General features: G+C 48.3%; 1 protein-coding gene across 1 annotated transcript; it reads right to left on the bottom strand.

The window, feature by feature from the left end:
• Nucleotides 1-2,943: 2,943 nt before the first annotated feature.
• On the bottom strand, nucleotides 2,944-9,888 carry CUNH20orf202 (chromosome unknown C20orf202 homolog; the record flags this gene model as incomplete). The annotated part of the gene is made up of 2 exons (XM_037044769.1): nucleotides 2,944-4,456; nucleotides 9,670-9,888. Coding segments are annotated over 2 exons (453 nt in total), but the record flags the coding sequence as incomplete, so codon positions are not given.
• Between the last annotated feature and the right edge of the window lie 17,913 nt (nucleotides 9,889-27,801).

Genomic DNA, 27,801 nt, shown 5'->3' with positions numbered 1-27,801 from the left:
TAATTAATAAAAATGTTATGTCAAGAAGGTATGATGTTAGTGATATTTGCCAGCTTTTACATTTTGTAATTTGTTATTTCTTCTGTTGTTCTACAAACATTTCCTTTCTAACTGAATTCTGTATTTATGACATTAATTTTTCTTCTTTAAGAAAACACTATGCCGAATCTGAAAAGCTTCAAAGCACTGTAAAACCTGGCTCTGTCCTAGCCCAATCCTGTTTTTTTGCTTCCTGTGCTCTAGCCGAACTGGAGTCCTATGCCAACTGCTTATGAAAGTGCCTGGCACATAATAATATCAGAAAAGTATTTGTAGATGAGTGAATGAATGACTCAGAAACTGAAATGCTAGAATGTCAACTACATGAAAACATGAATTTTGTCTGTTTTGTTCATTGCTACATTCCCACATGCAGAATAGCAGCTGGGCTGCAGCTGCTGAGCAGTAAGTTTTTTTTGTTTTTTTTTAATGAATCCAGGTCTATGCAACTGCAGACAATGCTCTCTCCATTCCCAGTTTACAAAGCATTTTCCCAGGATCCTCTTCACAGACCCGGGAGGTCTCATTTTTATTTTAGAGTTAAGGTTAAATAGAAGCTCAGAGGAGAAGTGACTTGCCCGGGGTCATTCAGGGGCAGAGCTGAAACTCAAACCCAGATCTCAAGGCCAGAAAACATTATCTTCCTTGGCCCTCTCCATAAGATGTCCCACAGTAAGAAAGTAGGTGGTGAAGGAGCCGGTCTTACAACCCAAAGCAGGCGGGTTCCCGGAAGAATTACTGAGCATGGACAGTAGGTGGCGCCCACCCACAGAGTTGTTACCCTAGGCTGATAGCACTTGGTTAAAGGGACACAAGCATTTGTCAAAAACCAAACTTTGAACAGGCAGTTTAATTTGTTCTTGACTCTCCTGCTTTTGCTTCCTTGGTCATTGCTTTTTAGGCCTGAATAGGAAAACCTAGTCTTTCCCTCCTGATTAGGGAAAAAAAAAAACAGTTCTCCACCTCCTGTGTGTTTCTCCTTTACTTTTACACAGAATACTTCACTTCTGACGCCTGGTCACCAGATGTGTGGGTGTTTTTCCAAGCAACTCACAACAACAGCTGCGTGTCCTACAATTTGACACAATTCTGACACTATCTGGAGATCTCACAGCTGAAGGGCTCAGTCCCACAGGACAACTCCTACCCCATTCAGAAGCCAATTGAAAGCAGTAGATACCCGGGTTACCGAAAACTTCTGTCCAACTGGGCTAAAAATCAGAGGTTCCCATGACTCCCCCCTTAGTTCAATTAATTTGCTAGAACGGTTCACAGGACTCAGGGAAACCCTTACTCACCTTTACCAGTTTATTAAGGGATACGGACAAACAGCCAGATAAAGAGATAACATAAGACAAGGTCTGGGAGGGTCCCCAGGGCAAAGGAATGTCTACAGCCTCCTGGTATGTGGATGTGTTTCCCAAACTGGAAGCTCCCAGAATTCCCTAGTACTGGGATTTTATGAAGACTTCCTCAAGCATGCATGTACAATTATTACCCCCATTTCCATCCCCTCTCTCCTCTCTGGAGGATGGGGGTGGGGCTGAAAATTCCAAGCTTCTAATAATGAGTCTTTCTGGTGACCAACCCCCATCCAGGAGCCACCCAGGGGCCCTCCTAGAGTCAATGCCACTTAGGGATTTATGAAGGTTTTAGGAGCTCTGTGTCGAGGTCAAAGACAAGTATTAGAACCAGAGATGCTCCTAGCGCTCTGGCAGGACCAGGAAGCTGGGCTGTTGAGAGAGAACGGAGTCTGACACCCTGGCACTCACCAGCCTCTCCCTCTGTTCCCCCCATGTCCCAGCTGCCTCCTGGGACAGCCCCTATGACTCATTCTAGCCAATGGGCTGTGGGAGGAAGAAACACATATCACATCCTGACTAAAGCATGAAAGACCCTGTGTGTGAATCTCCAAATGTATCTTCCTTGCTGCGGTATCTGGTGAATGCCTATGGGGTCTAGAACCTAGAGGCTTGAGAAGGGGGTGCTGGCTTGTGCTGTGGGGAGGAATTGCTGCTGTGAGATGAAGAAGCATTGCTGGGTGGTGCTCATAGGAACAGGAAACTACAGAGAACAAAGACGAAGAATCAAGTTCTCTCTGCCTCCTCCAGCCCAGGGGTGTCCCTCTAGCCTTGCCCTGATGGTCGGCAAAGTCTAACAAACTCTCACCTGGAGCACTGGTAACACAGAAATGTGCTTCTTGGGGCCCCAGCCCCAGCATCACAGTACAGGTTGTTGTTTTTTAATAAGTACTTATTTTTAATTGTGATAAAAGATAACATAAGTGTTACTGTTGTAACATTTTTCAGTGTATAGTTCAGAAGCATCACCCGCACACATTGTTGTACCAACCTCACCACGCATCTCCAGAACTTTTTTTCCTCTTGCAAAACTGAAACTCTGTGTCCACTGAACAACGACTTCCCACTCTTCACTCTCCAAAGTCATGGCATCTGCCATTCTACTCTGTGTCTATATGGATTTGGTTACTCTTGGCATCTTACATAAACAGAATCATGTATTTGCCCTTTTGTAACTGACTGGCTTATTTCACTTAGCATCATGCCTTCAAATTTCATCCATGCTGTAGCATGTACCAGAACTTCCTTCCTTTTTAAGGCTGAATGAAATTCCATTTTATGTGCATGTCATATTTTGTTTATCTATTCAGCTGTCAATAGACAGGGAAAGATTAATTTGTAACTTTTATGTATTGATTTTAAAGTGAGAGAGGAAGGAAAGAGGGAGGGAGAGAGAGAGAGAGAGACATCGATTTGTTGTTCTACTTATTTATGCATTCACTGGTTGATTCTTGTATGTGCCCTGGCTGGGGGTTGATCCCATAACCTTAGCATATCAGGACAATGCTCCAATCAACTGAGCTACCTGGCCAGGGCCAGAGAAGAGTTTTTATGTTATCAAATATCATATAAAATACCCCAGGTTAGTCTGACAATAAACGTACATATAAGCAGCGCCCTCACTTTGCTTCTATATGCGACAGGTTTACTTTTTCAAAGCCACAGAAACAACATATTCTAACCACATTCAAGTCAATCAAAAATAAAAAGGCCTACCAATAATCAGACTATCTTAACAACAGGACTTTTTCTATTTACCTCTTCCATTTTCAAGTCTTCCTCACAGGCAGACAAAATTTTCAGAGTTCCACCCAGCACCCCGTGCAGCCCAGTGTTCTGCCACATCACAAACCTTGCTGTCTGCTGTTATGGCGTCATTACTGCCAACTCTGAATGAGTGGGGGGGGGGGGCTGTTTTCTTCATCATTTCCCTCCTTTGCTTCTTTGACCATCTGCATTGTATTCCTCACGACTGTTTTGGGTGCAAAGGAGGGAAACCCTACTCAAATCAGCTTAGGCAAAACCAAATTGGTGTGTGGGATGGAATTTACTGGTTTCAGTCACTGGAAAGAAGGCATGAATAACTCTATCTCTTGTGTGTGGCCCTTTCTCTATTTCGCTGTTAAGTTAGGCTCTTTCTTTCCAAGCACAGATGGGTTTGCCCCACCTGCCAGTGAATACGGACCCTGGCATCCCCAGTTTTGCAACTGCAATAGAACAAACATCCAGCTAGCAGTCCCAGAGAAGGGCTGTAATTGGCTATGGTGAGTCACATGCCAACCCACTGGGCCAATCATGTTGTCAGGGTGACCATACATTAAAATCGGGCAGGCCTGACCACACGTCCATCCCTATGGCCAGAGGATGGCAGGGTCTGTTGCTTTCAGATAAAGGGGAACGAGAAGTCCTGCTGGGAAAACAGCAAGCCACCATCCTGTCATTACACAGTGTTATGGTGTTCACAATGGCAAGGCTGGATGAACATCCTCACACATTAGGCGCTTTGTTTTAACAATCATTTATGAGAAATGCCCAAAGATAGGCCTGCTTCATGGTGCTTTCCAGAAGCCATGTAAATAGCTGTGTTTTTCAAAGCATGCTCACATCCAATTTTGTGACATCTCATCAAAAATGCTGATAAGTGACAGAAAAGGAACTAGTGACATAGAGACATTGATTGATGGGTCCAGGGACACTCAGTGGATGAGGGCAGAGGTGAAACTAGAGACTCCCTGACTCCCATTACAGTGCTCTCCGCCAACAGCATCACAAAACTTAGACTAGTGGCAGGGGGGTTCAAGCCCATGGTCACCTCTAGCCAGTTAAGGAAGAGAGCTTCGCCTGCTATCTACCCCTTGGAGGAGCTGGGCCAGCCGCCTGGACGACATGGGAGGGTGACCCCTGCCTTCGGAGCCTGCTCGAGCTCTGATGGGCGATGCCCCTCCACTGGACCTGGAGTCCTCCCAGTGGGCACTCTCAGAACGCAGCTCCTCCAGGACGCTGTGCAGGTGCCTCAGTGTGAGCAGGAGCTTCTGGTCTTGGATCTGCATCTCAGCCTAGGAGAGAAAGCAAGTCCGTGAGGGGCCGGGCAGAGTACTGGATCCCCTGAAAGCCTATTCACATCACAGTGTGACCAGAGACAAGCCTACAACCTTGGGGAAGCTGGTTCCACCAAAGCCTCAGTTTCTTCTTCTGCAAGGTGGAAAGCAAATTATTTAGCAGGGTAACTTCTCAAGGCTGTTAGTGTAACCAGCTCAAAATGGTCCTTTACTGTTTAACGAGATACTGAGCTGCTTTTCACAGACAAGAGACCAAGACCACAGTCAGGCAGCTGGGGCATGGCAGAGGAGAGAACTTTGGCATCCGGCTGCACCCGGAACCAAAGTTTCACCCTACCCCATCCCTACCCGCCACGGAACCAAATGACCAGGACATAACCGGAACTTGAACACTGGGACCTTTCAGAAGTCAGGGGGCCGTTGTCCAGGAAGACCTGATGTTGATGCCCCTTTACCATAAGTGGCCAAGTACCAAGGTCCTCCAGTTAAAACTTGCCCCACCAGCACCTTTGCATACCTGTTCCCCAGAACCCCACAAAAACCCCTAACCCAGTCCAGCAAGCAAGATAGATTTGAGGCACCACTAGGATTTGAGGCACTGTGTTCTCGGTTGGTGTTTTCTTGATGGATACACCTTCCCTCACTCCAAGCTCTGACGCCTGGAGTTCCGGTCTTTTGAAGCCCTGGGCACACAGACATTGGCCCAGGAATATTACAAGGACAGAATGAATTTGTTCCCGCTCTAAAACACGGCATGCCGCCCTACCAAGGTCTGTGATTGTTTTCATTATCATCATCATCATCGATATTAAGTACTATTCTTCTTATTTACAACTTCACTTATATGCTTTAATCCTCACTGTAACAAATCCTTTTATAGCTATTCAGGTGATGGTGACTTCATAGTAGAGTGAAGTTCATCCTGTAGGCCGGCAGGGGCGCTGTAGAGCACTGATTCTCAGTACAAAGTCCGGGGAATCTCTGGGTCCCAAAAGCCCTTTCAGGGCGTCCCCAACTTTCATTCCAATGCTAAGATATCATTGCCCTTCTCGCTTTCATCTTATGAACATACAGCGACGTTTTCCACAAGCTATGTGATGTGACATGGCTTCAGATTGAGTGCAGAGGCGGACAGAATCTAGCTGTGCCCTACTGAGGGAGACACTTAGAGAGATTTGCTGCGTGGTGAAACAGTGCCGCTCTCCTCATTGGATATTTTATTTGGAGAATATAGTTGCTATTATTATTTTTTAATCCTTACTGGAGGATATGCTTATTGATTTGACAGAGAGAGAAACAGAGACAGAGAGAAAGAAACATCAATGTGAGAGAGAAACATCATCTACTGGTTGCCTCCCTTATGTGCCCCGACCAGGGACTGAACCCATAACCTTTTGGTACATAGGACAACACTCCAGCTAACTGAGCCACCAGGCCAGGGCAAAAATATAGTTATTTTAAATAAAATATTTTATTAACATGTAATGAGTTTGCTGTTATTATTGTTTTTTTATTTTACTTTAAAGACTTTATTTATTTATATTTAGAGAGAGGAAAAGGGAAGGAGAATGAGAGGGAGAGAAACACCACTGTGTGATTGTTTCTCACGTACCCCTACTGGGGACCTGGCTCACAACCCAGGCATGTGCCCTGACTGGGAATTGAACTCATGACACTTTGGTTCCCAGGCCAGCACTCAATCCACTGAGCCACAGCAGCCAGGGCAACTATTGTTATTTTTAAATGCATGAATAAATAACTGCTAAAAATGTCTTAATTTCATTGTCAGATTTGATCAATATTGACAGCTATAACTCACATAAACAAGAGCTTTTCTGTGTCCTTAATCGCTTTCAAGAATGTGAAGGGTTCTAAGACCAAAAACTTTGAGAAGCGCTGCTTCAAGACCCTACAATGCTCCCTCATCACCTCCACTCCTCCCACTTCCCCCAGCGGTGTTTCCCTCCGTACATTTTCCCTCTTGCTCTTCCTCTTGTAAGATGTTGAAATTACATGCTGACTAGGCCATTCTTATCCACGATATAAAGTTTCAAAGCCGCACTGGGGCATATAGTGTAAAGTACCCCTGCCTCATCCCTCTGTGTGACAACTCAGTCTCCTCCGCCGAGATGACCGCAGGGCATAGGTGTCCCTGCAGAGGCTGCCTGAGGACTGCTGACCAGGATGCGCACCCTCACCCTGTCTCTCTCTGTCTCTCTTTCTCTAAAAGTTTGTGACTGACATTATTTCTCTATAAAAAGAGTACTTTTATTTTTACTTTCACGACAAACTAATTACTTTACAAATAAGAAGACCACCAAGCAGTAGCCAGGCCACCAAGGGAGGAGAGAGCCAGAAAGGGGACACTTGGAGGTGACCCCTCCCGAGATGGCAGGGATTCCCCCCCGCTGCACCTGGGCTGGTGGCAGGCCCATCTCTTCCTAATTCCTGGGAAAATGTTGTCTGTGTTTTTCCAGTTTTAGGGTTTTCCTCCCACGCTTTCCCCCTACCCGTCTGCCCTTTAGCACCAGGTCTGGGCATGTGTTCACCGGACATGGAAGCAGTGTTAAGGGAGGTGGTGGGCTCCATGTCCTTGGCCTTGAGGGCCAAAAACCCAGGCGAAACCGCCTTCGACAGCAGGGAAGTGCCCTACCTCCCAAGGCGGGAGGTGCTGTGCCAGGGCTCCCGGCTCAGCGACGGGCTGGAGCCCTGCAGCGTGCAGCTCTGGCCTCCTGAATGATGCCACTTCGTCGTCCAGCTGGGTTGCCTTGGTGTCACAGATGGCTGCAGCTCTCTCCCCTCTTTCATTTGTTTTTTAATTGAATTTATTGGGGTGACATTGGTTTCGAAAACCATACAGGTTTCAAATGTACAGCTCAATGCAACATCCTCTGCACACGGCATCTCGCACCCACCGCCCCAAGCAAAGTTTCTTTTCCTCCCCGTGTTTGCCCCCTTGGCTCACCTCCTCCTCCTCCCACCCCCTTCCTCCCTTTGGCAGTCACCACACTGTTGCCTGCGTCTGTGTGTTATATACGTGTATTTCTTGGTTAATCCCTTCATGTTCTTTCATAACCTCCCTCCCCTCTGACAGCTGTCAGTCGGTTCATGTATCTATGTCTCTCTTTCTATTTTGTTCATCCGTTTACTCTGTTCATTAGATTCCTTACCTGAGTGAGATCATACAGTATTTGTCTTTCTCTGACTGGCTTATTTCACTGAGCACAATAATCTCTAGGTTATCCACGCTGTCACAAAAGGTAAGATTTCCTTCTTTTTGTGGCTGAGTAGTATTTTATTGTGTAAAGGTACCACAGGTGTTTTTTTTTTAATCCACTCATCTACTGATGGGCACTTGGGCTATTTCCAGATCTTGGCTATTGTAAATAATGCTGCAGTGAACACAGGGGTGCATATAGATTCTTTCAAATTAGTGTTTTGGGGTTTTTACATTATATTCCCCAAAGTGGGATTGCTGGGTCTCCCCTCTTTTAGATCCCACCAGGACTTGGGGGCTTCCACGATCCGGGGGAGGAGGGAGGGCACTGGACTTTGGTCCATGGTAGTCATGGGTGTTACTGATTCTTTCCTTCTGCTGCAGAACGTCACTGTCCAGGGCTGGCCCCTCCCTGCCAGTCAGCTGGGGCTTCTCAGCTGGGCTCCACAGGGGACCTGACGGAGTTACGTGACGACGCAGGTAAAAATGGGCTTGAATGGGAAGTTCACAAGCCGGGAGTTGGCAAGAGGAGACTCAAGGCTCCCACCTTTGGCCGTGTGTGCAGGGAGGTTCCTGGACCTGGGAGGCTATGCCCCAGATAGACTGCCCCAACCCTGCCTGTCCCCCATCTCTATGGGGTGAGAGAGAGGTGCTTTACCAGCTGGAAGCTGGCACTTTGGGCGTGGGCACCAGGCAGTCTCAGCAAAGGTGCTTAGGGGAGCATGAGGAAGGCCCGCTGGCCAGCCCCCGGGGGCCTGAGGACTCTAACAAGCTCCAGCTCCTGCAACTGGAGTCCCCTGATCCCAAGAGAAGCCCTACGGGTCAGCCCCACCCACCTGGGTGGGGATAGGGCTGGATTCCCATTGATCTGTTGCATGATGATCCAGAAAGGTCATTATTGGACATTCCTGCCTGTCCTTCCGGGGTATTATGGGATATACACTATGGGTGCCCTCGGAGGTTTCCTGAACTGCCTCTTGCTCTTAGCTGATGTCCCCCATACACTTTGGGCCACCCTTCTAATTTTGTACTTGGGAAAAACACCACAGGGAGAGGCATAAGACCTAGCATCTGGAGCAGCCTCCGAGAGGCCAAGGAACAGAATTCGGAGAGTTAGTTCAGGTCAGGAGAGTTAGTGCCCCTGGGTGGACCTTCACCATCAGGCAGTGGGAGACCCAAGTGAGCTGGGCAGATACCTCTCCTCTTCTTTCTCTTTCCCCCTGGGTGCAGCTCATCCCTCAACCCCTGCGGAGAAAACCTGCAGCCAGATAAACCCACTCTTGAGAGGTCCATCCGCTGGGCCTGCTTAAGACTCCTTCTGAAGTGGCCGTCAGCTTGGTAACCCAATGCATGTCTTGCCTCCCACAGCCTCAGCTTTTGCCTCCGCTCGCTCTTCCCCTCACTCTCACTGCTTGGGGCTTGCGCCTCCAAGTAAATCATTCGTACCCCACTCTGTGTGCGAGCCTCGGTTATAGTCCTGACCAGCTGGACATGGTGTACACCCAGGCTAAGACGTGAGTGTACTCCAGGCTTACCTGGGTCAGGACTAGAATAGCCAGCGTAGATGTGCCAAGCAGACAACACTGAGTGAATTACACCATCTCCTCCCCGGATTCTCACAGTAACCCCCCCCAGTGTTGACACTACTGTTATCTCCGCCTTACATGAGGAAACTGAGTCTTGAAGAGGGAAAGCCCCTTGCTAGAAGCCACTTGGCAGCAGAGGTGGGCACATACCCAGGATTCAGTATATTCTAGAACCAGTCTGGCAAGCACTGGCCCCAGAGCCGCCTATGTAGGCCATGACCTACTTATCCCTGTACCTGAGATGGCAATTGTGCACTGCGTGGCTGGCCCCAGAGGGGTGCCTGCAGGGCCTACGCCCCAGCCTGCCGTCTCTGTCCCAGCCAGTCAGGCACCTGGGAAGGGGGCACCAACAAACCTTGGGATATTTAGGGTGGAGGCATCAGGTAAAAAGAAATGTGAAGCCTTACCAGTTCCTTTCGCAGCCACTCCAGGGTCTGCCCAAGATTCGGGGCTGGCTCTTCTGCTGTTTTCATCTCAGTGTCCTTGGGAGAGACCTTGACGCTGACCTGGCGATGGGCCTGAGGGACCTTTGACTCACACCGTCCCCCTCCTGCTGCGGGCTGGAGGCAGGCTCTGGCCAAGTCACGGAGGCTGAAGTTAATGAGATCAGGAAGTGGCTCACATTGGAAAATGTAAGTTTTTTTTTTTTTTTAAAGGGCGTCAGTGCTCTGAAGAGAAAAAGGAGGAAGGGCTGGAGGGAGACCACCAGGATATTGGTGCCTCTGTGCCTGGGAGTTCCGGGATCCAGGGTCTGACATCAGTAGAATCACAGAGACTGCAAAGCGTTGTGCCATAAGAACAGTAATTGTTATAAGAAGAGGTGTCCCCTTCTGAGGTCTCTAGGGTACACGTACCTACAATCTCTCTCTATAAAATATATCTCTATTGTTTATATGTAAAACCTCATTTGTTATTTATTGTATAATATGTGTCATATGTGACAATATATTTTATATATACATGTGTATAGTCATCTGGCACAAATATCCCATCTATTCCACCTGTGTCTCTGACCCCCTCCCTCCCTTCCACGCCTACCAATATGGTCTAGATAAAGAAAGGTGCCCGCTCTCCAAGTCCCCTTGCTTCTGGGCTACCCAGGTGTCCCATTTCCAGCAAATGAGATCAGAACAGAAATTTACCGTTTGACCTCTAGGAAAACATTCACCCAGCTGATACAAGGAAGAATGTCAGTGACGCTCTCCCTTTGTTCCACTTTCTTCCCCATCCCTCTGCCTTGAATGTGGATGTGATGCCTGGAGCTACAGTAACCACCTTGCAACCCTGAGACAAGAAAATTGCATAGGCATTTGAAAGCCCTGCCTCACAGAGGCGAGCATTTGCCTGTTTCGTAAGACAATAAACCTCATTTCTTTTTTTTATTTTGTTTTCATTGTTGTTCATGTAAATAAACCTCATTTCTAATTGAGCAAACATAGCCCTAATAATGGACACACCGTGTACCCTTCACAACACACTATGAAGTGGATATGCTTTCATTCTCTCTTTCAGCAAACATTGAGTGCCTACTGTGTGTCAAGTTCTGCTGAAGGCACTGGGGCTATCGCTCGAAATCAGAGACTCATGTTCTGCTTTCCCAGAGCTGGCATCAGAGTGGACAAACACGAACAATAATCACATTGATATTATGGGGAAGATAAGTAGGGCTTATTCTCAGGTAGATTCTTGAGGACTTTTTATTTTATCCACATGAGCTAGGAACCCCCAACTAAACTTAACAGAGTGATCCCAGATAAAAAGGTGAGGTGACCCACAAAACAAATGCAAACCATTTTGGAGGGGCTGCCCTCAACCCAGGCTACCGAGCTGCCCATGGATAAAACTTCCCTGAAGAGAAATCACAATCCAAAATTACAAAACACACAAAGAAACAACCCACTCTCAGGGGGAGTTCGCAGACACATTCGACAGCAGGGTCAGACCCCTCCTCTCCAAAGAACTTCCAATGAGGATAGCAGAGTACTTTGAAAAGAATTAAAAAATCAAAGTCATATAAAACATTAAAAATGTAAGAATAAAGAGACTATTTTAAAAAGGCAGACTTGAGAGACTGGTGGTTGCCAGAGGTGGGCGGGGTGGGGGGTGAAGTGGGCGAAGAGAGTGAAAAGGTGCAAACTGGGCTATAAAATAAATAAGAAAGGGGGTGCAATACGCAGTAAAGGGGGGGCAACACCCAGACACCCAGTGTGACGACTGTGGTTAACAGTGCTGCGTGGCATGTTGGAAGTTGCTGAGTGAGTAACTCTCCAAAGTTCTCATCACAGGAAACAAACACCCTGTAACTATGGGTGGTGATCAATGTTAATTGCATTTATTGTGGCGATCATTTCGCAATACATGCAAATATCAAAACACTCTGTTGTACACTGGAAACTAATGTAGAGTTCATGTCAGTTACACCTCAGATTTGAAAAAGAAATTTATAGAATTTATAGAAGTACAAGAATTTAAGTACCAATTAACAGAATTTATAGAAGTACAAGTTGCAGCAAATGTTTATGAATTAAAGAAAAAAGTGCCCATTGAGTGTACCTCTGGAACACAGAGCCAGGGCAGTAGGTACAGGATGCAGAGAGGCAGATTGGGACGCAGTGGGAGGAAAGCGTTGCTTGGAAATCTTCCAAGCAGCGGGCACTCGGTGCAGTGCAGAAGCTCAGCCCAGACAATCAGGGAGGCTGGAGAAGGGGCTTCACTGCTCAGCAGTGGGGCCTGGGGCTGCTTCCGTGTGTGAGATGGACTGGGCTGCAAGGGGTGTTGTGTAGGAAGCCAGGACACCTGGGTTCTCACCCAGCTCCACCAAACTTTCCACGTGAACTTAGACCTCATCCTTTCTGTCTTTGGCATAACGAGGCTCAAAGGAGTTGCTAAATTGAGTTGTAAGAAATGTCACATTTCTTGTACTCTAGGGCTTCCAGGCTGAGACGCATCCTGATAACCACACGCAGAGAAAATTCTATTTGCAATTTCTCCTTGTCCAGCTGCCACTCTTCTTTTCCCCAAGTTTCTTTCTTTTTTTCATCCTTACCTGAGGACATTTTTTAAATTGTTTTTTTTAGGTGGAGAGAGAGAGGAACATCAATGCGAGAGAGAAGCATTAATAGGTTGCCTTCTTGTACACGCCCTGACCAGGGGCTGAAACCCCAACCTGGTCATGTGCCCTGACCCGAAATCAAACCCACAACCTTTCGGTCCATGGCAGGAGCATCAGACTCATTCTTGCTGGGGCCACATCAGCCTCGCAGTTGCCTTCAAAGGGCCAATTGTAATTGTAGGACTGTATAAGTGTAACTACTCCTTAAGTGTTAAGTGAGAGAGCTTGGTGTTGCCACTGGGTAGAAACAAGGTGCCTGGACAGATAAAACAAGGTGGAGGGCGGGGTTCGGCCCGAAGGCCTTGTGTTTGCCCCCTGGGGTCTTCGGGATGATGCTCTAACCAATTGAGCCTCACCAGCCAGGCCAGCTGTCACCCTTTAGAACCAAAGAGGATTTGAGAAGCTCTCGCCTGCCACATTCACGCACCTTCGGAACACAGGGGCCAGAAATGATTTCTTCTCAGCAGGTCACCAGGCTCCATGTCACACGACCTTGTCATTGTGGGGCAACTGCCTGGATCAGAGATGAGTGCCCCTGCCCACGGCAGTCATCTCCGTCATCTACAGACGAGCAGGAAGGAGATCCTCGGCCCTGGGGGGTCACTGGTGTGAAAGGAACTGTGTGCCGGGTGGTGACCACATGACCAGTCAGATCTTCTCCTGGAGAGTGTGAATTTGCCACAGACACAGAGGTTGGATTGCCAGAAGGGCACCTGTAACAAGCCTCTCCAAAACTCCACACTTTTAAACAACCATTTATTTTCACTTTTGAGTTTGTGGGTTGGCGGAGACGGAATGTGTCAGACTTGAAACCTGCAGATTTGAGCCTCACGCACGGATCTCTCGTCCTCCTGCTGGAGTCACTGGGCCACGGGGGCTGTTCTTCCCTTCACCTTGACAGAGGATGAGAGAGCGAGTGGGACCACGTGAGGACTCCTGAGGCCTACGCTCGCAACTGTCACACTGTCACTTTCACACGTACCATTGGGCAAAGTGAGTCACGTGACCAATCCCGAAGTTAAGGGGCAGGGATGTACATCCCCCTAGGGAGAGGTCATGTCAAGTTTGCGGAGTTGGGGAGGGGTGAAGGGGTGAACCAACAATTCTGCACCAGGAAGTTAGTTCAGAAGTGGGGCCGCAGGCCTGGAGGGCCCAGAGAGAAGACGGCCAGCAGAAGTCAGCAGGTGGCGGGAGCTGGGGACAGTGGGGATGGCTGGGTGGCAGCGGCAGAAGGCCCTGAAAGAACTAGAGACTTAAGAGACTATGCAGGACAACCAACACTTATTTACCTCCTACTCCAGACCAGGCATCATGCTAAGCCCTTGCCATACATAACTCCCTTTCCTCTTCAAAACCGTGTGGCTGCAATGCCCAGATCACGTGTCACGGCACTCTGAGGCATGGCAGAATTCTCACAGAGGCACCGCAAAACATTTTAAAATTTCGAGGGAAACACAATAACATCGGCTGGGTACTGTGCAAACTACAATGATTAAGTTGTTTAAAACTAATTGCTTAGTAAATAACTGTTCAGTATTTCTCTGGGCCTATGCACTGTGAAAAAAAATTACTGAGATGCTGAGGGTGCTGTCAGCTGAGACAGTTTAGGAACCTCTGGGTACGAGGAAGTGACGTGTTACCTGCATTTTACCGTTGATTCCAGGCAGATCCTATCAGCAGCCCCTTTTTTACAGATGAGGAAACTGACACTGAAGGAGGCGTGGATTTTCTTAGGATCCCCCCTGTCCCCATAGGCAACAGGGCTGAAATTAAAATCTGTCCCCCTGACCTGTGTGGGGGGTCTTGCCTGCTGTCTCGAGGTGATGGAGAGCCGAGCAGGGCCCAAGCCAGGCCACCTGTGACCTCCTGGGCAGGCCCAGGGGGTTCTCTGCCCAGCACAGCAGTGGGGTGGACAGGAGCGCCTGGCAGTTAGAGTCTGGCGCTCTCTCCTTGGCCTCCAGTGCTGACACCTCATTCCCCTGAAAAGCCATTCCTTGCGATTCCTTGTTTTGATACACTGTCGTTTGTTTTTTAATCTCACTCTTAGGATTCTGGCTTAGAGCACATTTTACTTCATGGGCTCAGAAAGACTTGGTTGGCACGTGGGGATACGGGAAGGTGGAGCCAGAGAACCTGAAAAGGGCAGGAACTTGAACTCTGAGTGAGGATAAACGTCTTCACTGAATACAAAAACCAGAACTGCCATCCATTCCTCATCCACGGGCAGCTAATAATATGAATTCCATGCATCAGGCCCCGCACCAGCTACTTGGGGTGTAGTGGTGAGCACGAAAGACCTTAAACCTTATACCTAAGAGGATCCATTAACAGTCGAGTGGTTCAAAAATGGTACTTTACACCACAAGCCTGTCACACAATAGAATGAATACAAGAGTGAAGGAATGAATGAATATGCAAACGGAGAAATGAGGGCTCAGGTGGAGACAGAGTTGCCCGAGCAATTCAGCAACTGTGACAAAAATAGGTTGTCCTTCCATGTCCCTTCTCCTAGTCACTCATGGCAAAAGACTGCATTCCCAGTGTCCCTTGCAGGTAAGTGTGGCCAAGTGATTAAATGGGATATGAACAGAAAGGATTTGTGCAAATATTGGGTTGTGCCCTTAAAGGGAAGGAGGGGGGCTGCTGTATCTTCCCCCTCCTGCTGACTGGCATCCAGCCCCAAGGGCTGGCGGTGGCTCAGCCGCTGGGGACCACAAAGGAGAGGATGGCAGAGCAACAAGACAGAAGGAACCCAGGCCTCTTGTGACTGGGGAAGCCTCCATGCCAGACTTAACTGCCAAGTACACTTGGCAGAGAGAATTATGTTCTGTTGTATTAAAAACACGATTTTCATCTTTGCTTCAATACAGCAGTCAAACCAACGTCCCAAAGCGCAGCAGCAGAGCTAGCGGCAGCAGTCAGGTCCCTGGAGTCCCCCATTCGGGCCCTTTCTACCCTATCCCCACCTCTACGTTGTATTTCCTCCCAAGTGTTTTCTTGTTCATGACCTCATCTGCTCCTCACAACAGCCCTGTGCAGTTCATAGCAGAGTGAGGACTTCTGTGATGCTCACAGGGCAGAGAGGAAATGCAAGATTCGAGAGGTGTAGGTGACCTGCCCTGAGGTCATCCCTATCTCTTGAATGGGGCAAGTGGACTCAGAGATGTCACTTAGCTCTGCCTCCATTTCCAACTTCCACCCCACCCACCCTTGGGGCTGTCCTCTCCCCCCACTTGGTAAAACACAAATGAGATAGACATTTAGCAGAGAGCAGCTTCCACACGTTAGAGCCCTCAAACCCTCTCACCCTCCCTTCCTCCCAGGTGAGCACACACCTTCATGCCAGCCAGAGGGAGTGTGGGGATGCAGTGCAGTCGGCTCGGGGTCCCAGCATTGCCTCTCTCGAAGCCAATTGTCCCCTTCTAGTGGGTCCCCCCATTGGCCGGGACAAGCAAGGTCAGTGAACCAATCATTAGGCTCCTGCCTGTGTGCTGTTCCCATGCACTCATGGGGCCTAGGCGCATGCTCTGTACTCCTGCACCCGCTATAAAATGCTGCCAGGGCCCATCTGTACCCCTCGATGCTCACCTTCACAGGTGCCCAAGGGTTTTGGCTGCAAAGCACACCTGATTCTCTGCCTAAGGAACATGCTTGAACTGTGCAGAGGACAGGCTGGGGCATGCTGGGAACAGCCCTTGACAGTGACAATTACGTGTTGGTGGATAAATGCCTCCCTTCCCTTGGCTCCTGGGCAGGACAGTTCTCAGTCTGGCAGGACTGAGTTCCAGTAGCTCACTGTGGTCACGTGCTTATCAACACACCTTCCTCTCACCAGTGCGTGGGAACCTTCCCCTTCCTGTCTCACTTCCCCACTCCTCCACTGTGCTTCCTGGGACTAACTTCCAAAGACGCTGCTTGCCCCCAAATTCTCGTCCCAGATCTAATTCTGGGGGAACTCAACCTGTGGTGTATCCTATCCACACGTGCCCTGTACACATGAGTCCTGTGTACCTCTTTAAGAGCGCACCTGTGCAGAACACAAGTGTCCTATGAATGGGTACTCCAGCCCTTCTGTTCTGTACACAGGTGCCCTATGGACATGTGTCCCACACACGCCTGCCCCATGCCCAAGCAACGTGGTCCTATGTCCGTAAGTAGGGGAAGGACAGCCTCTGGCTCAGACGAGGTGGTGGAGACTGGTGAAGCAGAATGGGGGAGAGGGAGGAGTGTCCCCAGGCAAGTGGCCTAGTTGGTTTGAACCACAATTCCTCCCCCAGGCAAATTCCAAGTTAGCTAGCTGTCAGAGCTGGGGTGGGGAACTGGGTGAGAGAACACAGGTGAAGCCCACCAGGGGACCGAACCACAGAAGGCGCTCCACCCGGGCCCCTCCTCCTCTCTTCCTGGGCCCACCCTCTCCCAAGGGGATGGCTTGAAAGTCAGTTAGCCCAGCACCTCCAGTGCACGAGGCTCTGTGCTGGCCTGGGGTGCAGGACACAGGAATGAGAGAAGACACGGTCTCTGTCCTCATGGAACTCCAGCAGGAGGTGCTTTCTTTTCCAGAGGCTGGGCACGTGGATCTTAATCTCCCTCCTTTTTGTTTGCAGAGCAGGGGAAGATCACGGCACCCAGGATTTTCATCCCCCAAGGCCGGGAGGTTCAGACAGACCAGATGGAGAGGACGGGAATGCCAGCCGAGCTGACTAAAGACGTGCGTGCGTGTGGGCCTGTGTGTGGTCACTCCCTCCGGGGCCTGGACGTGGCCAGCCCTTCATTTCCTCAAACCCCTGAGCTCTGCCCCATCACCATGCTGTCAGAGCCACTCCATAGAAGATTCAGAGCTCCCAGAAAACCAGACCAGCCAGGCTGGTGCCAGAGCATAAATACAAAACAAGTAAAGAAACCCAGGTACCAGATTCAGCATGGTGCCCAGAGATGGATGAAACTAGATGGGGTGGGAGAGACGAAGCGTGTGGCTGGTCAGCCCTGGGACTCTAGGTCTCTCTGAAGTCTGCCAATTAATTGGGAAGTCAAGGGCCCTTGGTTCCACTTACACGGACCCTTAGTGTGGACATAGGACCATTTCTTCTCCCTTGGCGGTGAATTGTCCCAAATGTACCACGAGATAGTATTCACAATCAGGAATGTTGCATGCGCTCTGGACATTATGATCGCACCCAGTAGAGTGGTTATGGGCCCTGACTGGGGGCTGGATTCAAATCCTGGATCTGCAGGATGCCAGCTGTGTGACCTTGGGCAAGTTATTAACCACTCCGTGTCTCTGTTTCCTCATTAGAAGTGGGGATAATAACAGCACCTGCACGATAAGGTGGCTGGAAGACTGAGCGAGTTAGTACTTGTAAAGCGGCTAGAACAGTGCCTGGCATACGGGGAGGCCTACATAAGTGATGGTCCACTAAGCACACAAGCAACTCATTACTATTGCTTCATCCCTGTTATGTGTTGTTCCCTCTCCAGGAATACTTTTCCTTTCTCCCCCTTCCCTCACCTAGAGAAATTCAATCTTACCAAGGCTCTGCCTTCACGTCAACCTCCGGAACACACTGCAGGCTGTCGTCAGAGTTTTCTCACCTAGAACACTGGCGGTCAGACGTGGTCCATATTTTTCAAACTTCAGCTACTCACGTTATCTCCTCCTCAGCTTGTGCCTACCATCTCCGCTTTGATTTACTTCTATTTGTCTTCAAACTGATCCTGTTTGAGAGTAATCGATTTTTTACTGAGTGACAGAAAATCTGAAGTAATAGCAGCTTATACAAGATAGGAGTTTATTTCTGTAATAAATGGAAGTATGGGAAACTACCCAGGTTGGTGTTCCCACGTTGCTCCCATCCCGACATCCTTCCGGCTCACGGTCCAAGACGGCTGCCCCAGTTTCCACCATCAGGGCTGCATCCAGGCAGCAGGATGACTCAAGGGGAGAAGGAGGGCATATACCTTCCGTTAGAACACGTAATGCGTTTTGCCCACACCGCCTTCTCTGATATTCTGACTGCATGTTGTCCACTCGGTCCTACCTAGCTGCACGGGAGACTGGGAAGTGGAATTCTCACTTTGAGGGCACTGTGCCAGCTACTGCTCAGGGGTCGTATCCTGGGGGAAGGGAGGGAGAGTGGCTGACGGGAGACACCTGCAGATCGGACATTGTCCCAACTTGATACAGACATATTCCTTCTTTGCTTTGTTACTGTTCATGCTGTTACAGTGGTCCTAATTTTTCCCCTTTCACCCCCCTCTGCCCAGCCTGCCCCCCACTTCACCAGTCAATCCCCACACCGCTGTCCATGTCCATGGGTCCTTCATGTATGTTCTTTGACTAACCCCTTCACCCCTTTCAAACAGTCCCTACCTCCCTCCTCCCCTCTTACTGCTGTCAGCCTTCTATAGACATAGTTTTCTATCCTCATTCTAAGTAACGTGATCCATGATATGTTTAGTTTCATGAGCTAGTTGTATATTTTCCTAAAACACTTGAAGAATGCCTAGCCATTAAAGTGGACACATCTACACACGAGTGTGTTTAGGTGCGGTGCCTCTGGGCTGGCCTCTGGCCTGCGCTAGACCAGCAGAATGCAGCAGCAGTGGCCCATGTCTGTTCTAACCCTTAGCTTTAAAAAGCTCCAATAGCGCCCTGGCTGGTGTAGCTCAGTGGATTGAGCTCGGGCCTGCGAACCAGATGATCGCGGTTCAATTCCCAGTCGGGGCACATGCCTGGGTTGCCGGCTAGTTCCCAGCAGGGGACTCACGAGAAGCAACCATACATTGATATTTCTCTCCTTCTCTCCTTCCTTTCCCCTCTAAAGATAAATAAATAAAATCTTAAAATAAAAAAAAATAAAAAGCTCCGATAGTGTCTTCTTTTGTAGTCTTGGCCAAGTTGAGTACCACAGAAAACTCTACCTCAAGACCACCCTTGGCTGAGGAAGCCCAAGCTAACCACCTGGAGAGAGGAGAAAGAGAACAGTCCTGTTGACAGTGAGAACTAAGTCCCCTGACACACGGCCAAGTCTGGGCCTTTCTAGTCAGCTCCCAGGCGTTCGTGCCACCCCGATTGACACCAAGTGGAGCAGAATTAGGCTGTCCTCCCTGCCCCCCGATGCAGCCCAAACTGAAAAAGTGAGCAAATAAACAATGATTTTCTTTTAAGCTGCTAAGTTTGGAGGTAACTTGTTAGGTAGCAATACATTACCAAAGTACATTTATCTATATAACACCTAAAATCATGTCACATACCACTAGCCTTTGGAAAATTCTGGATTAAGTGATCTGAGGTTCTACAAGAGGACTCCATCTCTCTCTCACAGGCCCACATGTTGCTCAGGCACATCACTGCAGTGAATTGATCAAGGACGGACTGCACGTCAACACGACCACAGTAGCTTCCCAAACGGCCTCTGTGTTCACTCTTGTCCCCTGGGAGCAGCCAGAGGGAGAATACTTTTAAAATGCAAATCTCTCTCCTGCTTCTCACCTACTGCAATGTCCACAAAGGGTCTTCTGAGGTTCAGCTACACCCTCAGACTCAACAGATGACCCTAAGCCACACTTGGCACTGACTTTCTCCACAGGATACAGGACAGGGCCCTCCCTTGCTAGCAAGGCACTCGGTGAATGCTAGCATCAGGCACTCCTCTCCCAGCGGCAGTCCTTGCTTCCATTGGGCAGAACAGGGCCGTGCAGTGCACGGCAATGAAGTCCCCATCTGGTGGGCACAGGAGCCAACCCAGCTTAAAAGCTTCATGTCTCATGGAGCCAACGTCTTTTTTTTCCTTTTAATATTTATTTATTTATCTTTAGAGGGGAAGGGAAAGAGAGGAGAGAAGTATCAATGTGTGGTTGCCTCCTGTGAGTCCCCTGCTGGGAACTGGCCCGCAACCCAGGCGTGTGCCCTGACTGGGAATCAAACTACGATCGTGTGGTTCGCAGGCCCGCGCTCAATCCACTGAGCTATGCCAGCCAGGGCACAGAGCCAACGTCTTTGGAGCCGCCCAGTTATAAGTCATCGTGAAGTCCAAAGTGTGATTTCCCACCATGTCTTTATAATTCTCTCAGCCCAAGCACAATTTACCAATCAGAGATCTTTTTTTTTTTTTAAAGAAGTACCTTCATTTTTTCAGAACAATTTTAAATTACAGAAAAATTGGGAAGATCGTACAGAGTTCCCATATACCCTACACTCAGTTTCCTCTATTATTAACATGATATGCTTGTTACAATTAACAAACGCTGATACACGATTAGCTAAAGTCCTTTATTCACAGTCTGCCTAACGCCTTTTTTATGTTCCAGGACCATCGAGGACAACACACTGCATTTAGTCATCACATCTCTCTAGGCTCCTCTTGGCTGATAGCTTCTCAGACTTTCCTTATTTTTGATGACTTTGATAGTTTTGATGAGTGTTGCTCAGGTATTTTTTAAAAATGTCCTTCAGTTGGGATTTGCCTCACGTTCATCTCATGGTTAGATGAGGGATACGCGTTTGGGGAGGAAGACCCAGGGGGAAAGTGCCATTCCCACCACATCATATCCAGGGTTCGGACTATTGACATGATTCGACTGTTGACGTTGACCTTGACCACCTGCCTAAGGTAACCAGGTTTGTCAGGTTTCTCCCTGCAAGTTCCCCTGCCCGCCCCCATCCCAACTCCCTTTCATGCTGTACCCTCTGGAGGGGGCACTATGCTCAGCCTGCACTTAAAAACTGGGGGTTATGTTCCCTCAAATTCCTACTTGGAATTCTGCATGGGAGATTTATCTTTTCTCCCCATTTCTTTTGCATTGATCATACTCTAGGTTACGACCCAATATTCCTTTATTAGTTTGTTGGCAGAAGTTTTCCAGGTTTGGCCACTGGGAGCTCTTTGAGTTGGCCCCATGCCCTTGGACATACCTCAACCTGGGTGTGTGTGTGGTGTGTTTGGTTATTGAAGCACTTCCTCCCTTTTTGGCGCTGTGTGATGCTCCAGGCTCGTCTTGTATGTGTCCCGCCCAGGCCTAGGCTCAGCCGTTTCTCTGCAGTTCTGTCTACTGGAGAAAGGTATTAGAAACCAAGATCTGGGCACTCGGTGTGCTCACTGTCATGCGGGATCATGGCTTCTAGCACCTCTTTGCTGATGGAGAAAGGACATCTGTGCATGTGTACTAACCTGAGTGTGTGTATTACAGATATTTTTATAGGGAATCATCTGCATCTATAGTAAGCTAAGCACGAGTCCATACTGCTATCTCCAGTTCTAACCCATCACCACATGGATCGTTCTAGCCTCCTCCTTAGGGGTCATTTTTACCACAGCAATGTTGCCTAGTAACATAGTGGACACATGTTTATCTGTTTCCAAGGAAACAGCGCTAGACAGTTAACTAAAGGTATAATTCTCACACAAAAGAGGGAAAGATTTTAACCCTTCACTCTCACTGATCAGTGGCTACTCACTGCTCTGAGGATGAAGCAGGACCAGAACCAGGTGATCTGGAGGTGCCACCTAGGTGGTAGTTGCAAAAATCAGGGCTTCAGCCCTGACTGGCGTGGCTCCGTTGGTTGGGCATTGTCCCGCAAAGTGAAAGGTCACTAGTTCGATTCCTAGTCAGGGCATGGGCCTGGGTTGCAACCTCATCCTGGTTAGGGTACGTACGAGAGGCAACCAATCTGTGTTTCTCTCTAACATTGATGTTTCTCACACTCTCTTTCTCCCTCCCTTCCCCACTCTCTCTACAAATAAAGAAATAAAATAATCAGGGCTCCAGATGAGTGGATAAGCTCTTTCCTTGGTGATGCTGATGGACTGCAGCAAGGCAGAGGGAGAGTGCCAATAATATATATATATATATATATATATATATATATATATATATATGAATGGAGAATGGAGAAACTAAGCAAATATTTATTGAGCATCTACTTTTTCCCCTTTAAATCAGAGTCACCCTTAGGCCATGGTACATAACAAACACTTTTCTTTTCACCTACAACATAAACCCAGGGAATACACATGAATCATAGGTCCACAGTCTCCATATATATATATGTGTGTGTATATATATATATATATATATATATATAATAGAGGAAACTGAGTGTGGGGTATATGGGAACTCTCTGTACGATCTTCCCAATTTTTCATAGGTTCATATATATATATATATATATATATATATCAGATACAATTATGATATATATATATATATATCATATTATTGGTTACACACACACACACACACACACACACACACATGAATGACCAGACAATCTTATTTAGACTTCTGCCAAGATGGAGGCATAGGTGGAAACACTGTGCCTTCTCCCACAACCAAGTTTGAACACAACAAAGGTTTGGAGAACTAGGACACACCCAAAGACCAGAAAATGGAATTATACGGAAGTCTGACAACTACAAACCGTTCAACGGGGATGGTAAGAGAAGCGGAGCCAGCAGCGGAGCAGGGTCGGGCAGGACAGATCCCCCGACCTAGGCGCACAGGCAGCCCGGAACCAGTCCGGGTGTGGGGCAGACTGACTGCGGTCGCACATTCTTGCACAGTGAGACGGACCACGCAGGCCCCAGGGGTCAAACCCAGTGGTGGAGGGCTGACGGCGGTGGCACACTCGCGTGCAGTTGAACAAAACGCGTGGGCCTGGTGACAGTGGTGGCTGCGGCGCCGGGGCCACGGCGGCAGGCAGCAGACGGGAAGCCATTGTCCCTCTTTGACCCCGCCCCCACATACAACGTCACAACCCAGCGACTTAGTTGCCCTGTTCTAGTGAACACTTTAGGGCTCTGATCCTGCTATGGAACAGGCACGAACAACCCGAAAGATGGCGCAAGAAGAACTCAAAGTCCCAGAGCCAATAACTCTAAGCGACCGAGAAATTGCCAGCCTCTCAGAAGCACAATTCAAGACACTATTTATCAGGATGCTCACAGAACTGGTAGATTATAGTCACAAATTAGAGGAACATAGTCACAAATTAGAGGAACATATGAAGGCTAAACTAATTGAAATGAAGGGAGATGCACAGGAAACCAATAGTGATGGAAAGGAAACTGGGACTCAAATCAATGGAATGGACCAGAAGGAAGAACAAAACATCCCACCAGAAAGGAATGAAGAAATGAGAATTCAAAAAAATGAGGAGAGGCTTAGGAACCTCCAGGACATCTTTAAACGTTCCAACATCCGGATTATAGGGGTACCAGAAGGGGGAAAGAAACAGCCACGAGTGGAAAACTTATTTGAACAAATAATAAAGGAGAACTTCCCCAGTCTGGCAAAGGAAATAGACTTCCAGGAAATCCAGGAAGCTCAGAGAGTGCCAAAGAAGTTGGACCCAAGAAGGAACACACCAAGGCACATCATAATTACATTAGCCAAGACCAAAATGAAGGAGAGAATCCTAGAAGCATCAAGGGATAAGGGGACAGTCACCTACAAAGGAGTACCCATCAGACTGTCAGCAGATTTCTCAAAAGAGACCTTCCAGGCAAGAAGGGGCTGGAAAGAAGTATTCCAAGTCATGAAATCCAAAGACCTACAGCCAAGATTGCTTTATCCAGCAAAACTTTCATTTAGAATGGAAGGACAGATAAAGTGCTTCTCAGATAAGGTCAAGTTCAAGGAGTTCATCATCACCAAGCCCTTATTATATGAAATGCTAAAGGGAAGATGAAAAATATTAACAGTGAAAGGACAGCAAACGCACAGTTATTAACAACCATACCTAAAACAAAAGCAAACCAAGCGGACAGCTAGATCAGGAGTGGAACCATAGAAATGAAGAACGCATGGAGGGTTAGAAACAGGGGGGTGGGAGGGGGAGAAGGGGGAGAAGGTACAGAAAATAGCATAGACAGTAGGTAGAAAATAGATAGGGGGAGGGCGAGAATAGTGGGGGAAATATAGAATCTAAAGAACTTGAGACACGTGGTTATAAACTAAGGCGGGGGAGAATGGTGGGGGAGGGAGTGTGCGGGTGGAGGGGAATGAAGGGGGGGAATAGAACAACTGTAATGGTATAATCAATAAAATATATTTAACAAAAAACAATCTGATTTAAAAATGGGCAGATCAGAATGAACACTTTTCCAAGAGGACACACAGATGGCCGACAGGTTTGTGAAAGATGCTCTACATCAGTCATGATCAGGGAAATGTAACTCAAAACCACACTGAGATTAGCACCTCACACTTGTTAAAATAATCAAAAAGACAAGAAACAGCAAGTGTCAGTAAGGATGCACATGTTGGTGGGCATGTAAGCTGACGCAGCCGCTATGGAAAATAGGATGCAGATTGCTCAAAACATTAAAAGTAGAACTACCACCCGACGCAGTGGTTCCACTCCTGGGTATGTAGCAGAAAACAAAACTAACCGGGAAAGATCTCTGCACCCCGGGGTTTATTGTGGCATTATTCACAACAGCCAAGACATGCAAACAACCTCAGTGTCCATCAAAGGACGAATGAATAATAAAATTGTGGCACAGATATATTTTGTTCATAGTATGCATAGTGAAATATTATTCGGCCATGGAAAAGAACAAAATCTCGTCATTTGTGACAACACGTATGGACTTGGAGAGTATTATGCTAAGTGAAATAACTTGGATGGAGAAATACAAATGCTATATAATCCATCCTATATGTGGACTCTATAAATAAATAAATAAATAAATAAATAAATAAATAAATCCAAGCTCATAGATACAGAGAACACACTGGTGATTGTCAGAGGCGGGGGGTGGGAAGAAAGGGGGTGAACTTTTTCTTAGTTTAGATACATTGAAAAACACAACACAAAGTAAAAAAAAGCTTGGCAGGATATTCCTAGTGGAAAGGAGAGCTTTGAGGTCAACCATGAAGAGGAAATGCGTGGTCGATGAGGCTAAAATAGGTTTCTTTACAAGAAGACTCCTCAGGGCCTTTAAGGCCAATATGCATTGCAAATCCCCCACAGGGGAACAAATTATTCAGCATTTCTCAAATTCACTTGACCCCCCCCAACTCATGTTTTACAAAGGTTCCTTCTCTATTTAGGGAAGTCACAGATGAAATCGACAACGTAGTTCCTGTCTTTCCTTCAAGGAGGATGTGGTCTTGCTGGGGAAGCAACGCTTGTAAAATAAATGTGTGCAAAGCAATGACTGGCATGTTACACACAGCACAGTGGGATCGAAGGTAAAATGGGCGGTCAGGGAAGGGAAGATGAGTGTGGTTCGAGATGCCTGGAGCTGAGATGGCAGGAAGGGTATAATTCAAGCTGGGGCTTGAATAAACAGGGCAAAGGAAAGCGGGGGGTGGCAAACACAAACAGAGGAATGAGTGAGTGAGGAAATGGGTGGGCAGCCTTGCCTAAACCGGACTTTTCATTTGTTCGCATAAACCAACAGATGGGGTTTTACTGGACAATCTGTACACACCTGAAATGATCAGCTGCTTTTTCAACATCTTCTTTGAAAGCTCCAACAGTTCCTAGTAATTCATTTTGGACTAGCTTTTCTTAGGAGAAAATGATGTCCATAAGAAACATGTCGAATGCATATCAGGAGAGGCTTTAGGGGTACCTCAGACAGCCGAAGTGCTCTAGTCTTCCGTGTACCTACACCCCCTCATCCGCAGCTCCCAACCCCCAAAGCTCGAACGCTTGAAGTTCTTCCTCTGGACTCGTTTTGTGGCAACACCTTTTCCAAACTGATAAGAGGCTAGTTATATTCTTTACCTAGCCCACTTATTGTGAACATCCATTCATTTGGGGATGCAACCCTAGACCTATCGGAGTGTTCTATAAATTGCAGTATACATATCATGTCATCTCTAACAAGAGACTGTGGACCTATGATGCATATGTATTCCCTGGGTTTATGCTGTAGGTGAAAAAAAAAGTGTTTGCTATGTACCATGGCCTAAGGGTGACTCTGATTTAAAGGGGAAAAAGTAGGTGCTCAATAAATATTCGCTTAGTTTCTCCATTGTCCATTCAGTACATAGTTACCACCGGCCTCCTATGTATTGGCTCCTTTTCTAGTCTCCAGGGATACAGCAGAGAGGGAAACAGGGAAAGCCCCTGTCTTCCTGCAATCATCTTTAGTAGGAGTAGCAATAAACAAAGATAAGCTAGTGTCAGGAGTTGATCCATGCTATGGAGGAAAATTCAGAGTTAAGGACTACAGGGGTCTGGGCACTGTTATTTTTAAAAGGATGGTCTGGGAAGGTGTCTCCGAGCCAGTGAGGAGTTGAAGGAAGTAAGAGAGTGAGCTCCGGGGACATCAGGAAGAGGAGTGTCCCAGGCAGAAGGAAGGGCATAGGCAGTGGCTGAGGCAGGACTGTGTATGACTGAGGGGTCGGGGTGCAGGGGGCCGGGGGGACTGCCAGTGCTTCAGGAGGATCTTGTCTAATCCCATAACCCTTAGCAAGTCCACTCCACAGATGAGGAGACTGAGCTCCGAGAGGGGAGCCTTTGGCACAAGGCCACACAGCTGTGAGTGGTAGGACTGGGACTTGCTCAGTGTCTGTGCCACACCTAGTGGCACCTTCGGAGTCCCTAACAATAGGCCGGGCCCTGGAAGGCAAGAAGAGACTGAAGCCATCCCAACCCTGGAGGTCCTGCCTGGGTTTTGTCTCCTCAAAGGGCCAGACACGTGGCTTCAGAGTGACCTCCGTTCTCCTGGTGGTTGAGGACTATCCAGGCCTTTGGAGCAGGGCAGGTCCAATAAGGTGGCTTGAGGTGGCCAGGACAGTGCCCCTCCTCTGCGTGGTAACCTTCCAGACGGCTGACTTCCTCTCACAGCCTTAGGAGCCCGCATTTTCACGACCCCATCAGCAGGGGCGAACACTGAGGCTCATAGAGGCAAGAGGGCTTACCTAAGGCCACACCAGTGGCCACGGAGTCTTCCCAGGAACCCATGATCTTCGGACTTGGCTGTGGCCCCAAAAGGGGAGTGTCTCTTTAACTCTTGTGCTCTGGGCACCTTACTGGATTCTCCTTGATCCGGGCCCTGTAAAGGAAAGAAGCGGAGTGAAAGTCACCCTACTCACCGCCTATTCACCCACACCCACCGCGCTGGGGTCCAGGGGACCAAGAGAGCACCTTTCTCGGGTTGCGCACTCGCTGTCCCACGGAGAAAGAAGAGCAGAGAAGGTGGGGGCGGGGCTGGTGAATAGGGGGCGTTTGTCAAAGGCTTTCTTTCAGCCTTCAGGTGGCGCCCTTGAGCCACAGAACCTCACATGCCCGAGAAGACCGTCCGGACCCAAGGACCTGGGACCTACCTGGGGGCCCTGTGTGTCAGGCGAGAGCGGGGAGGGCTGGGGCGGGCAGGCAGCGTCAGAGCTTGGCGCAGTCCGCACTCTCCGGCGGTGGACACGAGAAGGCAGCGGGGGAGGGGTCTTCTTCAGCGCACACCCCCCAACGCCT

The sequence above is a fragment of the Sturnira hondurensis genome, unplaced genomic scaffold (genome assembly GCF_014824575.4).
Source record: "Sturnira hondurensis isolate 20B ecotype Veracruz unplaced genomic scaffold, ASM1482457v3 Scaffold0004136, whole genome shotgun sequence".
NCBI classification, from domain to species: Eukaryota; Metazoa; Chordata; class Mammalia; order Chiroptera; family Phyllostomidae; genus Sturnira; species Sturnira hondurensis.
The sequence above is the reverse complement of the archived record's forward strand: the minus strand, read 5'-3'. Positions and strand labels throughout refer to the sequence as shown.